At 41.9% G+C, this 17031-nt stretch overlaps 1 protein-coding gene across 1 annotated transcript in view; it reads right to left on the bottom strand.

Annotated features, from left to right (window-relative positions):
* LOC137430752 (inactive dipeptidyl peptidase 10) overlaps positions 1–17031 on the bottom strand; it is a 789411-nt gene that overhangs the window by 30861 nt on the left and 741519 nt on the right. The window contains exons 19-21 of the mRNA XM_078781820.1: positions 9294–9392; positions 5459–5528; positions 2084–2281 (exon numbers count right to left, since the gene is read on the bottom strand). Of these exons, the coding sequence (XP_078637946.1) occupies positions 2084–2281; positions 5459–5528; positions 9294–9392 (367 nt within the window). The remainder of the gene's footprint in view (positions 1–2083; positions 2282–5458; positions 5529–9293; positions 9393–17031) is intronic.

The raw sequence follows: 17031 nt of genomic DNA, 5'->3' as shown, positions 1-17031 counted from the left end.
TAATCATCAAAATTTATGCCATGAGGGATTTTTGTCCGAAGTTTATGTATCCAAAAGGACTCACGTTTCAGAATCGTGGTGTGTGATCGATTTGTGATTGATTCAATGGCAGAGATTTGAATGTCATTTATAGAGTGATCCGGTTGATTAAAGTGTATCGTGTAAGGTAGAGATTTGCCCTGACTGGTGTGGAAGTTATTGATTTCTGACCGGGTGTTATTAAATCGTGTGGAGTGTATTCTCAGTTTTTCCAACATATTTTTTGGTGCACTTTTGGCAAGTGATTAGGTATATGACCCATGTAGATTTGCAGTTCATATAAGAGGTGATGGGGAATTTTTGTCCAGTGCTAGAACTACAAAATTTGTTTCCTTCTAGTAAATGCTTGTGAATAATACATTTTTTTGCTGTGCATTTATAGAAGCCTGGGATCCTAGTTTCTTTGTTGTGGGGCTGTGGGTGCTTTGCTTTTACCAAGAGGTCCCTGAGTGTCCGACCACGTCGAAATGATGTTAGTGGAGGTTGATTCGTGGTCGTTCGACGTGGTCGGACACTCAGGGACCTCTTGGTAAAAGTAAAGCACCCACAGCCCCACAACAAAGAAACTAGGATCCCAGGCTTCTATAAATGCACAGCAAAAAAATGTATTATTCACAAGCATTTACTAGAAGGAAACAAATTTTGTAGTTCTAGCACTGGACCAAAATTCCCCATCACCTCCTATATGAACTGCAAATCTACATGGGTCATATACCTAATCACTTGCCAAAAGTGCAATAAACAATATGTTGGAAAAACTGAGAATACACTCTACACACGATTTAATAACACCCGGTCAGAAATCAATAACTTCCACACCAGTCAGGGCAAATCTCTACCTTACACGATACACTTTAATCAACCAGATCACTCTATAAATGACATTCAAATCTCTGCCATTGAATCAATCACAAATCGATCACACACCACGATTCTGAAACGTGAGTCCTTTTGGATACATAAACTTCGGACAAAAATCCCTCATGGCATAAATTTTGATGATTAAAGCATGTTCCTACATCAACCCAATCAAATTGTTAACCGTAACCCATTCATTCATTCATTCATTCACCCATTCATTCATTCTACCTTTATATGTCATTTATATAAATATATAAATATATTATATGAATATAAATGGTATATGAATATATGCTTGTGTGTTTATGTATGTATGTATCTCTATATTTGTATATGCACGTGCACCGGAACTGTAACGCAAACGGTAACTGTAAGGTGCGCTTCACTTCCGTTGAACTTGGGGCCGGTGAGTGAGCTTTGGCGTGGCTCTTCCTTTTGTATGCATTTTCTACACATATCACACATCTTACACACATATCACTATACATACTTGACTGATATACATGCCTAATTTTTTGGAGACTCAGTCGAAGACCTTTGTTGGTCGAAAGCTTGTCAAATTAAAGATCGAAGTCCTGAAGCTACGTCCGCGTCTGATTTAATCTCCCGATTATTTATTTAATGCAAATGAGACGCCCTGTTCGTACTGTGGAGTTTCTACTATTTCTCACAGTTATATATATATATATATATATATATAGATATATATATATATATATATATATATATATATATATATATAATTATATATATATATATATATTCTTATGTAGAATTCCCTCCCCTCTTATTTCTCCTTCTGTTTGTTCACCCCCTTGCTTCTTAGACATGCTATTCCACTGTCTCTGTCTGACCTTCATCCCTGTTTCACCAGTTCTTCCATATGCCTAAAGTTTGTCTCCATTTTATTTTGTAAATCCACTTTCCTATTTAAAATTTCATGATTTTTCCAATTGTATCATACCCATCTATCCCCATTGCATCTCACCGATAGTTTTTTCTCCAAATTGTAATGTTATTATGCACGAGTGCTTCACTATAAATCTTAGACAATGTACGAAAAGCATTGTGAACTTTATTTATTTATTTTATTTTTTTGAGAAATACTATTCTCAAACCAAACTGACTGACCAGGTTTTGGATGATGTATGTTCAGGGTTTCTACTTGGCCTGTGTCACGCACTGAATGGCTGCGGCATGGTCCGCAGTATCCCGCGTGCCTAGTCGCTGACGCAAAGCATGCAGAAAGCGGCTCCCCCTGCACCCAGCTCCACGAGCGTCGAACCGAGCCACGACAGCCCCGTCACTGCCACCTCCAAGCACCACCGACCAATCGAGAAAGAAGCGTTCTGCTGTGGCTTGACCACCAGGGGCATCCTCTCTGTATCACGGATGACATATAGTAACATTAACAAAATACATCACTAATTACAAAACCACCCCATGTGTTGAAAGTAAGCGACGATAAAAAACCTGCATTTTTTTTGTGAAACAAAATTTTTTGAAAAACAAAATTTGTGACTCGAGTACAAGTCGCCGACTTCAGTCCCCAATTCTGCTTCAAAGCAATCATAGGCTCCATGTGTCTACAAAACCTTGGACAACTTCCGGCATGATTTTTCCTCATCACCTTCATTGCAAAAACACTTCATTGATGTTTATTTGAAATCACTCAAATATCCTTTGAAGTTATTTTTGAAAGCTTCATCATAAGGCCATGAATACCATAATACCACCCATTTCATCATTCATTTGTAATTTTCCCACTCGATGTTCAAAACTGGGGTTCATGGGTTCACCCAACCAACAACAACTCAAGGACTTGCAAATTTCTGGTGAGCTTGCTACTCAATAATAGCATTTGCTGAATTACTTAATATTTCCATCCAATTGTGTGGTCCTTGCGTGATACTTGGAAGGAAGACACGTCAAAGTCGCGAAGCAGTATTGTGCATTTCGCAGAACTGAAATGGGCAGGGGTTTGGATTCCAAATGCAATCTCCATACTTTTCCGACATTGAATTACCCCTCTTTCTACATAGATCTGTCATTGGTTATAAAATACTCTTCTAACCTCGGATGTTCTGCTCTTCAGTAATGCGTGCCTGATTTAATAAAGCAACTGAAATCTGCTTGAATGATGGAATTTTGAGGCTCTTCATAATGAAACTTAGATTCTTTTTTCATTTAAATTTTTAGCTCTTTCACGAGCCTCGATTCAGTATACAAAAAAAAAAAAAAAATGCACTACTTCTGATTAATTTCCTCCCCCAAATGTGTGTATTCGAGGAGCTTTTTGCTTTCTTTATTTCAGGACTATTTTCAATAGCATTTGAAAGCATTCACAAAAGGAATCAACGGTACAAATTTCCACAAAAATCCCCATGGAATTCAGATGCAAAACATGGCACACAAGAGGGACAATTGATTTGCAATACATATCTCCTACAGGTCCCAATGAATGTTCTTGTTCCACGAAAAAAGGGCATAACTCCGTGAATAATTGGCCAAACGTCTCGGAACTCAAACATGTTCTGTAACTTATCATAATAAAGCCAGGTACCAGGTTTCAGTTGATTATGTTAAGGGGTATGGTAAAACAGTGCATAAAAGCACAGGTGGGATGGACAGATGGACGGACGGAGAGCAAAACTATAGTTCTCTCCGGGTAGAGGACTAAAATAAAATAACTAAATAACTTTTTTTTTAAACAAAAAAAAAACTAAAACTAATATGTTATAAGCTAAAATGACTGCCTTTTGTACATTCTTCTTCTTCATCTTTTGTATGCAGCACATGGCTGTGGATGGCATTATTTACTGGGGGTGCACCTATGCCACTGATACATTGCCACCACTAGGTTAGAGCAGGAATTTGAAAAGTTGTTCACAGGATGATGGTGATAGCTCGCCTATTCTTCGCAAAGGACACCGTAGGATCTTTAAGGTCCACCAACTAACGTCGAAACACAGAATGCCAAATTTAATGTCCATCTGAGGGACGGCGCTCACTTTCATGAAGCACCCTGTCTGTGAAACAACAGAATGCCAGTTTATATCATGGTCGAGATTCAAACCCAGGCTAGACAGCTGAGGCAAGTGTGCGCACATCTAGACATTCCAAAAGATTGAAATACCTCATGTTTGTCATCCACTTGACCTGAAATTTTAAGAATTTGCATATTGGGTCACTGAATTGGTTCACCAATCAAAAGCTAGAAGCCAATTATTTTGAGATCAAAAGGTCAAATGTCTTTCAATCCTGACAAATCTAACACTCTCACTCTGTCTCTCCGAAAAGATGGTCTGGAAAACCCTCCCATCCACTTTCTCAACAATCCTCTCCAAGAAGTTCTGTCACTCAAGCTTTTGGGTCTCACTATCGGCCATGATCTTTCCTGGGAAAACCACATTTCCAAGCTGGCCTCCAAAGCCAGTCGCCGACTGGGCATCCTCCGTCGTGCGAAGTCCTTCCTTGGCACACCTGAGCTCCTCAACACATACAAAGCTTTCATCTTTCCTGGAAGTCCTAGCAATATCCTTGTGTTTTATACCTCTCCCACCCCCACCCCTTCCCGTGCCTCCTCCCCCCCAAGCCCTCTCCCTCCCACAGATCTCCGGATGTCCCTGCTCTCAAATGTGTGCTTCCCTCTCTCTCCCCATCTTGTCTCCCGCTCCCTTATCTTGTTTTATGTGTCAGTTTGTCTTTGTGTGCTTAATGTTAGCTCTTACACGAGCCTCGATCTTGTGTACAAAAAAAAAAAAAGTCATAAAATCATCAATTTCCATATTCCCCTGTGGAATCATCGATTTCCATATTTCCAATCAGATTGACTTGAAATTTGAGCAGGGTTTGCATCTTGATTCACCGAAGGCTTTTGCTTTTAAGGTCAAAAGGTCAAGGTCGCCCAAAATCATCAATCGTTAGCCAAGCCACGTCAAGTTTGGCAAACGGAAGAAGGCCAAACACAAAGCAAACGTGGACGGGCTTTGCATTTTCAGTTCCATTTTTAACATCAATTTCTTTCAAATGTTTATATCTTGTCCTGACACTGCTATGCATTCACCTTATCCTTTTCTCACTAACGTCTCTGCAATCTTTTGACAAAAACTTCCATTTCATTGAAATGACTTCAGCACAACATGGACATTCTAGTTGGCACAAGTTACGAATAAATATTTGAGCTGCTGGCCTACTCATCATGCCAGACCAATAACTTTGACAAGTCAGTTTTATAGTTAATTGAAGCAGGAAAAGCATGTCCTGATATTTAATGGGAGTATCGTGATGCTCCACCTGGCTTCGTATCCCCAGGAAAGATCTGGTAGGGCTGGAATATCCGTACCCTCCAGGCCTACGAAAGTCTGCTTTGGATTTGCCAACGGTGGAGAAAACACCCTCACCTTCCTGCCTTACTTTTGGTGTGAAAGGTTGTTATAGGCAATTTCTACCCCAAAAGGAATCCCACACAGATCTAAACAGCTTAGTGTGAAAATAAACGATGAACAATGTGGTGTTTAAAAAGTGCAGGAAATTTTGAAGGCAACTTGGGACTCACAAGATATACAGCAGAGGATACATGTTGTCTTTGGAGTGTCCTGCAGGCAGCCGGAGCTGAACTGGTACCACTACATATGGTACAGGTAAAGGTGAAAGGGTAGAAAATAAAGTTTCAACTTAATGCAGACATATCAGTCAGGAAAGAAGAAAAAAAAAATAGTAGACTCAATAATTTGAATAAAGTCGTACATATTATGGAGACCATTTGAACAAGCGAAACATACACCATTTGCATCATGCTACAAAACCCCGGAGAATGTAACTATTTCAGATACAATGTACATAATTGTTTGAATATTGTGTAAAGACTTCCATGAGTACTTCTTATACAAAATGACGTCATCGGTCACGGAAGGGGGGGAAAAAAATGATGACGTCATCGGTCACGTGGTTCGGCCGCCATATTTGTTTTTAACACAAAAGCCTTAAAAACCACTGAAAAAACATCCTGGCGAGGATCTGCAATCTCTGGTTGCTCTTTCTTGTTGAAACTTATGCAATGAAGTACATGAGGGACAGCTGAAAACGTGAGATCGAAAAACATGCAGAATTTATAATCTGGCGTGAATGAGACATGGGCTAGTAGCAAAATGCAATGCCAAATTGAAATCACAAATTCAAAACAGAGGGTAAACATCCAGATCATTGAAGATGAAGGTACCACACAAGCAGAATTGCCATTCAGGTGGACAGAAAAAGCAGTGTACTATCTTCATAAATAATAGGCTTCGTGGAATGTGAGGTAAATCTGCTCCAAACAGAAGTGATAGATTCACAATCGCCATGAGTTCCCTATAACTTTTCTCTTCAGTGTGAAAAGGACCAACAGCAACTATTGAAAGCATCATCAAATATTGAAAGGTTGCCTACCATCGGAGTTACTCGTGTTCTGAGGCACACAGTTTGCGTAGGCCTCAGGCTTCAAGCTTTCTGGCCTAAGGGATAATTCCTTTATGGCCCAGTGGAATTGGAATCACTCTAAGCTGCATAAACACGATGTATTATAGCCGGCGAAGCCGGTGTTGTGAATGAACGCGTACGTATTATGTTGAAAAGCCAGATTTTGCTGGATCCTTTGAGAATTTTGAAGCTTTGACGCACCAAATCGCTCCATGGAGGCCGCCATCTTGCGGATGCGGAAGTATGCATAAAAAATTGCGAAAGAAGTTCAATAGGAGTTTGTTTCACCTGTCTTTATTTGATTCACAATCTTATGCACCTCTATATTTGTAATTAAAATACTTTAAGACCAACCTCGTTCCCCGGGCCCGCACGGGCCTGGTTATCTTCAACGAAAATCTTCACCAAACACCGGAACCAATGAGATTCGAGCATTTGAAAAAATATTTCAAAAAGGCTTGTTACCGCGTTTCGGACGCTGAAAACGGTGTCAAATATTATAAAATTGACGAAGAATTATTTTTTAGGAATCTCGTGGCCGTAGGGGATCGTTTTTCACGGCCGGAAATATCCGAAGTTGAGACGGAATTCACCGAATTAATCAAGAAGGAAATTTTATAAATTTTAATCTCATCCAGAATGCAAATGGTGTCATTTTGAACTAGGTACGGTACCTACTACACCTACCTACTACCAACTACCGAACCTACTGATGCCATAGTGATGGGTAAAATAGTGGCAAGAGGCTTTGGCTTCGCCGGCTCATTGCGGCTTTGCAGTCGGGTCAAATTATATGCACATAAGCAATAGCAATGCTTTGGCACCATTACATAACCCAAGTTGTTATTTTCTTCAAGGTATCGAGCAATGAAGCCAGCGTTCTGTGCCTATACACCTCCCACATTTTTCATTACGTCGGATGTGAACGAGGTTGTGCTTATACATTGCCCATGTTATTTTTATTTATTTCGGGAGCAACAAAAGCTGTGCGTATACACCGTAGGTTTGTGCATTTCACATTTACGCAAGAAGCACATCAAATAAATCCTGCCTAACATTTTGACGCTTTCATGTTTAGTATACTATTTGGGCCTGTTCCCGTTAAACGCCTCTTCATATTGCTACAACATCATTCAGCTTATGAAGAGGCGTTAAACTCACCTGTAAAAACACACTTGAACCTGTATGGTCACAGCTTTGATAAAAGTCAAATGGTCATCTGAGACAGAAAAAAAGTGGTTTGCTCATGTTGTAAAGGAATCCATTTGGGAAAGAGTTGAATCACCATATCTCAACAAAAAAGGTGGTTTGTGTTTTAATCTGCTACGGACGTGGGACGAGGCTATAACATCTCTCCCACGTCATCTGCAATCATCACAGGATGCCTGGATTGGTCAACAGACCAATTCAGCCGACCAACGGTTGAGGTCACGCAGCGACTTTCAAGCTTCTTCTTCACTTCAACATCTGCCGTGACCAAGGCGAGTGGATTTTCGCCGAAACGTTAGCTATACCGACTTGTAAGTCCAGCTTTTTCAATTATTAATCTTTTACTGATAATTATACATTATTACCTTCGCAAAAGCGGAAGGTTATGTTTTGATCGCTGTGTATTTATTTGTATGTCTGTGTGTGTGTGTGTATGTTATTCGCATAACTCAAAAAGTATTCAACCGAATTGCATGAAATTTGGTGGGATGATTGGTTATTATACGGGACACATTTGATTAGATTTTGGGAGCAATCGGGTCAAAGGTCAAGGTCAAGGTCACGAAAAGGTCAAAATCGTATTTTTGTTGTTCTGTTCCCTACACTCCCATGCCAAGTACAGAACAGTAGCTGCGGCGAAGGTATGCGCTCTACCGAGTGCCCGTTCTAGTTCTTAATCCTATAATCTCAATGATATTTCCTTACTCTATTTCTTTGAACAGAATCCATATGGGTGAAGTCTATAACAGTGGTCTGTGTTAAAAGTGCAGTATTATATTTGACAACAAATGAAATCTGAATCAATCGATGGAAAGGAAGTGCGGTTCAGGTCTCGATCTTGGTTCTGTCTCTTGGAGTTAACCCAGACACTTCCTCTATAACAGCTTGATCTAAATCACCAACTAGTACAGTTGCATCATGTTTTATCGGAAAACAAACGTTTTACTTTATTATATTGTTGAACTTTGCGCTCATATGATCATTAATTTATCAGTGCAAAACAGCCATCACTTTAAATAGGAAAAACTGATGGAATATACTTTAATTTCCCAAGAAGGTGATTTCCGTTGTGGCAGCTGCTGCTGCTAAGTTGCATTTAATGCACATTAACTGAGAACGCCAACAGAGAGTTGTATGGTTGTTTTCCCCCAAAATATTTGCTATTGTGAGACAATGCTGCCTTTGTCTTGCTTGTCATGTGATGCACCATGAAGAAACATAAAAGAAAGTCCTCCTCTGGAGGCCTGAGGAACCTTGGAGAAGGGGGTGTCCATTCATATCCCTTCGCGACGTCATCAAGAAGGACACCAGCCTGAGAGGCATTGATTTATTCAACGCTATGTTCAATCGAGAGCACTGGAAAAATGTCATCATATCACCATTCACCATATTAAGTGTATGTCTTAATAAGAAGATCTAAAAACGCATTGGAAATGCTAATGCTTATGTTTTCCATGTCGGGAATTGTAGATCACGCAAATCTTGGGTTTGCTGCTCCAGCTCCCGGGAAAATATATTACTTTGATTTGTTTTCATACTTTTTGTGACCACAATTTTGTCGTTTATGGCTACAGCAGCTGCCACTCTTTTATGACAAACAAAAGTAGACAGGATGGAGGTGATGTGTGCAGCCATTCGTGTACTAGGAATCCGCGAACATGCCAATAAAGGCCTTGACCATGTAAAGATGCAGTTTCTAATGTGTGTTATGTGTTTTTTTTTACCGAAATCATCCAGAATGACATCATGGTAATGTAGCTCAGGTAAATGCTTTGATGCCAAGGCTCTCCGTAGATGCTTGTTCCCCTCCAGCTCCCGCCAAACTGCAAGTTGGGTAGAATTAGATGGTACACAGACAGGAAAAATGGTTGAATGACCAATTATTATTTCCGTTATTCTTCAATTTTTTTTTACCTGGATATAAAAAAATATTTTAATGTTGAAGGCTCCAGTCACAGACTGTATAGCCCTCATCGAGGCCAGGCCTTAAATAAAAGAGAAGGAAAGTGTGTGATGAAAAGTGTTTTGTTTGTAGTTTGAGTGAAACAGAAAGTAAGAACAGCAATCCTGATACGGAAAGTGTAAGATGATTCCTGGCACCACTTAAAGGCTCCTAAGTCAGGACGGCAGTACTACCCTGGGCGGTTGCTGTCTACAACCTACCTAAAAAGCTACCTAATGGGGGGTTAGTAACATCTCATCAAGTGTGACGTGACACCGTGACAAATATCTGGTCCACCACATCTGATCTGGATCATATATATTGGATCTGGTCTGTTCCATATAGGACACCAGCCAAGCCACGAAAGTCCAAAGTTCTGGAAATCGAGGCACAAATTGACTTTTAAAAACCTCATTACCTGAAGTAGGCCAACACCAGAATGGTTTAGTTGGCACCAGACCATGGAGGACAATGGCACCACACCTTTACTATCGTTTTGCAGGTATATCACTAAGAAATCTATTTTTTTTAAATGCCACTAGGGGGTGCCAAAGCATCATATTGTACAATAGAGAAGAGAACCCAATAATGCAATCCAATGAATGCTTGTATGACTTCTTATAATGCTCATATTGAACAATTCCCTTTCCAATTTGAGACAAAGACCAAAGGCAACATTATAAACCAAATTCAAACAAGGGAGTAGGTGATTTGGTCCATCATGCTTGTGTCACACACATACCAATATAATTTATCAACATATCTGTATGCACTAATGGCAATCTTAAGATTAACTGAATATTCGCAGGAATTGCACCGGAAGGGCAGTTTTAGTGAGATTTCCACTCCACAGGGAAACAATTCCATAAGACATCTTAGAGACGAGCTTGCTACCAAATGAGATATCCTGCTGTCCCTCAGCCCACAATACCCAGCCTTTCACGACTCTGCTTAGATTGCTGCAACTTTGTCCCAAATAATTCAAAGTCGGCTCAACTTTCCCAAGTCTGAAAGACTTATGCCGTCTGGTGCATTTAAGCAAATAAGTTACAAGTTGTATTTGAATCAAAAACATCTGCACACTATAACTCTAAACTTTACATTTAATTCCCGATAGATATACACACATATTTATTCACAATAATATGCACCGTAGTGAAAGCTAAAATCTTTATCTCATTTGACAAACAAAAACAATAGTCTAACAACGGTGTAGCCGGGCTTGGTTGATGCTGTCGCGCAACTCCAGTTAACACCAGAGTCGCGGATGGCCTAAACGGTCTTATTCGGAGGCAACAACCAAACACGGATTCGGCTATATGTCGCGCGGGAGGAAGAAGGAAAATGGAGGCTGTGGCAAAAGCTTACCTTCAGCGCACCGACGTAGCTCCGGTCCTGTAAGGGGATTAACTCAAGCGGGCACAGGTTTAACAGGGGATGCAAAATAATACAAGGGTTTATTAAAGGAAAAAGGCAAGGACAGGAAAAAGCACACGCCGGTAACAAATATCCTAATCGGGACGTCCCCACTCGACAGATTTCAGAAACGAGACAAGGGAATATGAATTAATAAAAAGAACACGTTCGTCGTGTAATTGGGAAAGGTAATGTAGTGTGCAGTCTTATCTGTCTGTAGTTTTGCGTGTAACACGGCCCCGCTCGGCCGCCACCATGCCCCGCTCCACGCTCCGATCGTTTGCACATGAGGTAGGCCCCGTTCCAAGCTCCGATCCTCTCGCCGCCCACGAGTTCCGTGCACCAGGCACCATGCGTCCAACGCAGGTCAGCGAGCTCCACACAAGGTCGACCATCAACCTGAGCATGAACACAGAACGATGAAGAACGGCAAAGGGGAAGAGAGAGTCCACAGCACGCCAAGTGCCGCTTCGAGCCAAGTTCAAGCCAAAGAAGCAATTCCGTCAGCCTTGGCGCGCCACCCAATCAATGGCCTCCACCGAATCACAGGCCTGTGGTGTCGTCATAGCACGTGACACTCGAGGTGGATAGGCCTGTCGGAGGTGTAAATGGCGGCGGCCATGCGGCGTTGTCCTGGCCTGGTTTCCTTCCTAAGTCATGTCAGGGGAGGGCGTTATTTAGTGTTGCAATAAAGATCCTAAGTGTCTAAGTGGTTGCGGTGCCAAAGGGACAAAGGTTTGGCTAACCAGATGAGGACACACAGGAGCGCTACTCTTTAATCCCTAACTCTACTTAACACACGAACCTCCTGGTAGGTTCACAAGTATACTCCTTACCCGACAAAACGCCTACACATAAAGAACTTATTACAGGTAGTTTTCCTTACCGCGATACATGAAGCATGTTACCTACTCAGATCTATCTGCTCTACATATCACTACCCCGCCAGACATAACAATACTTTAGTTGAAGAGGATATATTCTATACTTAGTTAGTTATTGATGGTAAGTGTTACTTATTTGATCTTATTTTACTCAATTGTTGTTATGTTTCTATTAAATGTTTTGTTTTTAAAATGTATTCATGATTTTTGGACTTTAATTTGGAGGGGGATGGGGGCGGGGTTCGAACCTATCTCGTTTACTTACATGATATATATAAACTGTTCGCTGTTTGCGATTTCGCCATTCGTGGAGATTTACAGGAACGTAACCCGAGCGTACGGTAAGGTTTTACTGTACGTGTAATTTCATGGGTCCCTGTTGGTGTAACCTATTTATCTATATATAATGGAGCAAGCATTAGCATATATGTTCGCTCTTCACCCGTTGGTTGGACAGCTGACCTAACACCACCCACAATTGTAATCTGAAATAATTAACCCAAAGGAACCAGAAAACCCAAAAGACCGAGAGGATCCAATAGACCCTTGAGGACCCAAAAAAAAAGAGGATGCAAAAGGCTGAAAAGATACGGAACACTCAAAATATCCTGAGAATCCAAAAAATCCCAAGGACCCAAAATATTCCAGAGGAACTAAAAGACCTCGATGACCTAAACCAAAACGAACATACATACTATGTAGCTTTAAACAAAGGGAAATACATACACAAAACTGTACATGTGATCAATCAATTAAATTTCAACGATTACAAAATTAAGATAAAGCATTTAGTGTAACCTAACAGGAATAACAAAAACAACTACAACGGCACTCGGGTGAGTGCATATACCTCTGCAAGGCTGAACAGTTTACATTTTGTAACCCACTGATCGGCTGGATCTGCAGCCATTCCTCAACAAAAATATAGTCGGCTTGTTCTTTTCACACACAGATTCTGCCCACAAACTAACGAGTACTGTTGGATCCTGCTATTTGCGGTCCCGCTATTCGCGGAATCCGCGTAATCGCGGTTGATAAAATGCGACATGTTTTTTCCCCCTATTCGTGGCCATGTTCCGCAAATTCGCGGTTTTTCAGGGGCGCAAAAAAAAATTCATGAGCTGCTATCGTAACACATTTATAAAATCCATCTTTCACCAGGCATGCATAAAGCAGCTGGACGTACGTACGCAAAAAATTTCATATACAAGCCGCGAGTATGACCTGCTTATACAGTAGAGTACCGTACATTCACTGCTCTGTGATTTGCGTTTTCATGGCTTTCGCGGGCGCAAATTTTAGCCACACCATAAGCCACCTTCGTGGGATATCTCACCAGATGTGTAAACAAGTCAACTCCGCGGATTATACAATGCAAATGCTTCATTAAATAGATTAGTTCGCAATTTATGGTAAAGAATCATCAGAGATGTTACACAATGAAAACGCTTCGGGGGTTGTTCCATCAGCGACTAAAACATGTCATCCTCCGCGAATTATAGAATGCAAATGCTTCATAAGATCTATTATTGAAATTAGCAGATACGCTCCATACGGCATCATCCGATAACATCCCCCACAAACAATGGGCAGAGTACCTCCAGCAACTACCCACAATGGTCGCAATCCTACATATACAGACTGTGTCCTCAATCTCAATCATTGTTCTCGTCCAGTTGCTTCGACCTGTGTTTTAGACTCTCGCTCTGCTCATCTTTATGGCTCCCAAGCGCAAGACCAGTGCTGGAGATGCGTCGACTACCAAGAGGCAGAAGAAAGTGATGTGCCTGAGCCAGAAAGTGGAGCTGCTCAACTGGCTTTCGAGAGGAGAAAGTGCGGCCTCTGTTGGCAGGCATTACGGCGTCAACGAATCCACCGTTCGCTACATAGGAAGACGGAGAAGGCGATTTTTGAGAAAGTTTCAGCGAGCGCTGTATCAAGTACGGAGGTGGTCACTCATGTCCGGAATGTCCACATGGAAAGGATGGAGAAGACTCTCAGGATATGGATTGAGGAAAACGTGCAGACGAGGGACTTCATGCTGAAAATCATGATGCTAAACCGTTCCCTAAACCCACTCATCAGGGACGAGTTGGATACCATTCCAAAGGTGTCCGAGGAGGAGAAGGCTTAGGCGGGCAGTAATGAGGAAGAGGTGCCGAGGTTCAGCCTCACGGACCAGTTCCTGGGCGAGTTGCTGTGGGACATGCAGGCGATTGTCAACAGGGTGCAAGACGCTGGCCTAGTCGTGGAGAGGTACCTCAGGTTCAAGAGGGGCTTGGATGATGTGCTGCTCTCATACAAAGAGCTGCATCAAAATGTTGGGCAATCTGTGAGGCAGCTTCCCATTACCCATTTCTTCAGCCATGCTCCCTCCACCTAAAGACTACCAGCACCCTCTCCTGCCTTCTTCTCAGCGTCCTCACCAGAATTCTCACCAGCGTCCTCACGAGCATCGTCACCTTCTCCTACCTCCACTGGCTCTCCCGTAGTGCACGATTTTGCTGCACCATCATTTGGGTCGCCCTCAAAATTCGAGGAATGAATGGGATTTTTGAAATCATCAAATCATCAATCATCATCATCATCATTTGAAAGTTGTGTGTGTTTGTAAAACAAAAAATTTAAACGCTACAAGATGGTGTTGTGTTTTTTTAAACTTTTGCGGTACGGTATGGTTAAGCAATAAGCTGTATGCACATTCCTTCAAGAAAATTGGGAATGGTACCTGGTGTTGTCATCTTTTTTAAAATTTGTAAGCATTTTTTAATGAAACTGTAATCATGTGCATTTGCGGTCGAAAACATTTTAAACTTTAAAATTTTTCCTCTATGAATCAGGAACTGCTGGAAATCTATAACATATCACACTTTTCCCCATTGAAACAATGCTGCAGCATATATTCGTGGGATTTTCATCAACCTTTGTGGATTATCGTCGCCTGACCTCAAGATTTGCCTGACCATTTGCAGATTTTGCCTCGCCATTCGTGGTTTGTTCCCCTCTATTCGCAGATTTTCGTGACTCAGAAACCTATCCCCCCTTTTTCCATTGAAACAATGCCCGCTATTCGTGGGTTTCACTATTCACTGGTTTTCCAGGAACGTATCCCCCATGAATAGCGGGGTCCCACAGTATACAGTGCATAGCGGGGTCCCAAACAGTTCAATCTTGGTTTCATCAGACCACAGAATCTTGTTTCTCACAGTCTGAGAGTCCTTTAGGTGCCTTTTTTGCAAACTCCAAGCGGGCTTTCATGTGTCTTTCACCGAGGAGAGGCTTCCGTCTGGCCACTCTGCCATAAAGCCCAGATCGGTGGAGTGTTGCAGTCATGGTTGTCCTTCTGGAAGTTTCTCCCATCTCCACACAGGATCTCTGGAGCTCAGCCAGAGTGACCATCGGGTTATTGGTCACCTCTCTTCCCAAGGCCCTTCTCCCCCGATTGCTCAGTTTGGCCAGGCGGCCAGCTCTTGGAAGAGTCCTGGTTGTTCCAAACTTCTTCCATTTAAGAATTATGGAGGCCACTGTGCTCTTGGGAACCTTCAATGCAGCAGAATTTTTTTTGTAGGCTTCCCCAGATCTGTGCCTCGACACAATCCTGTCTCTGAGCTCGACAGGCAGTTCCTTCGACCTCATGGCTTGGTTTTAGCTCTGATATGCATTGTCAGCTGTGAGACCTTATATAGACAGGTGTGTGCCTTTCCAAATCAAGTCCAATCAATTGAATTTACCACAGGTGGACTCCAATCAAGGTGTAGAAACATCTCAAAGATGATCAAGAGAAATGGGAGGCACCTGAGCTAAATTTCAAGTGTCATAGCAAAAGGTCTGAATACTTATGTCAATGTGATATTTCAGTTTTTTCTTTTTAATAAATTTGCAAAACTTTCTAAAATCCTGTTTTCTCTTTGTCATTATGGGGTATTGAGTGTAGATTGATGAGGGGGAAAAAATGAATTTAAACGATTTCAGCATAAGGCTGCAACATAACAAAATGTGAAAAAAGTGAAGGGGTCTGAATACTTTCTGAATGCACTGTATGAATGAATGAATGAATGAATGAATGAATGATCGTTTTAAGGCCATTTTCCCCCGCTAGAGTAGGGGTTAGCCTTGCGGGCCCCATGACAATCATGGTTCCCTGTTTGAGGCAATGTTTTTATGGCCGGATGCCCTTCCTGCCGCCAACCCTTGGTCGCGCTCTACGAGGCGCAGGGATACAGTGTGCCTATTCTAAATCGGAGTACACACCGTGATTATTCATCCCAGCAAGCTGGTACTCAATTTGCCGACCTCGGAAGGATGACAGACTGAGTCAACCCCCCTGGCGTTAATTCAGCGATCGACCGGGATTCGAACCCAGGATCCTAGGATCCCAAGCCGGCACCCTAACCACTAAGCCAACGCCAGGATTAAGCCAACGCCAGGCTTAAGCCAACGCCAGGCTTAAGCCAACGCCAGGCTTAAGCCAACGCCAGGCTTAAGCCAACGCCAGGCTAAAGCCAACGCCAGGCTTAAGCCAACGCCAGGCTTAATCCAACGCCAGGCTTAAGCCAACGCCAGGCTTAAGCCAACGCCAGGCTTAATCCAACGCCAGGCTTAAGCCAACCAACCTAAGCCAACGCCAACCACCAACTGTATGTATGTATGTATATATATATATATATATATATATATATATATATATATATATATATATATATATATATATATATATGTAGGGAGCTGTAATGCCCCTCCCCCTTTGTATATCCTTGCTGCTTTACCAATTACCAAGTATAACCAATTATATGTTTTGTTTTGACTTGCTACTGTACTCTTTTATGATACTGAGTTCTTTCTACTGCATTGAGGATGTGTAATATCCTAATAAGGAGTCCTCTGCCTGTGTGCTCTGGCCTGCGTGGGCACAATCTCTAGTTCCCCTTTCCAGGCCTTGGAGGCAACTCTTATCTCTCTTTGCCTTTTTCCTGATTTTGCCATTATCTTGCAAGTTGACAGTTTTACGAGTGTCCACTCCCCTTTGTACTTTCCCAAGCCAGCTGCTATACAGAAAGTTGTAAACATGTTGTCACATAATGCTGACCATCTCCTTATCAGAAGCTAACCCATGACTGGCCTTGGATGAACTTCCTTTAATTAACTGAACAACAGGATGGGACTATGGTGGGGGACCCAATGAGCCCATTCTGTCTCTGTGTCTTGTGAGCTAACTCCACC

The sequence above is a fragment of the Myxine glutinosa genome, chromosome 7 (assembly GCF_964187855.1).
Source record: "Myxine glutinosa chromosome 7, kmMyxGlut1.1, whole genome shotgun sequence".
Classification (NCBI taxonomy): domain Eukaryota; kingdom Metazoa; phylum Chordata; class Myxini; order Myxiniformes; family Myxinidae; genus Myxine; species Myxine glutinosa.
Note: the sequence above shows the minus strand (reverse complement) of the source record. Positions and strands in the feature narration are given on the sequence as shown.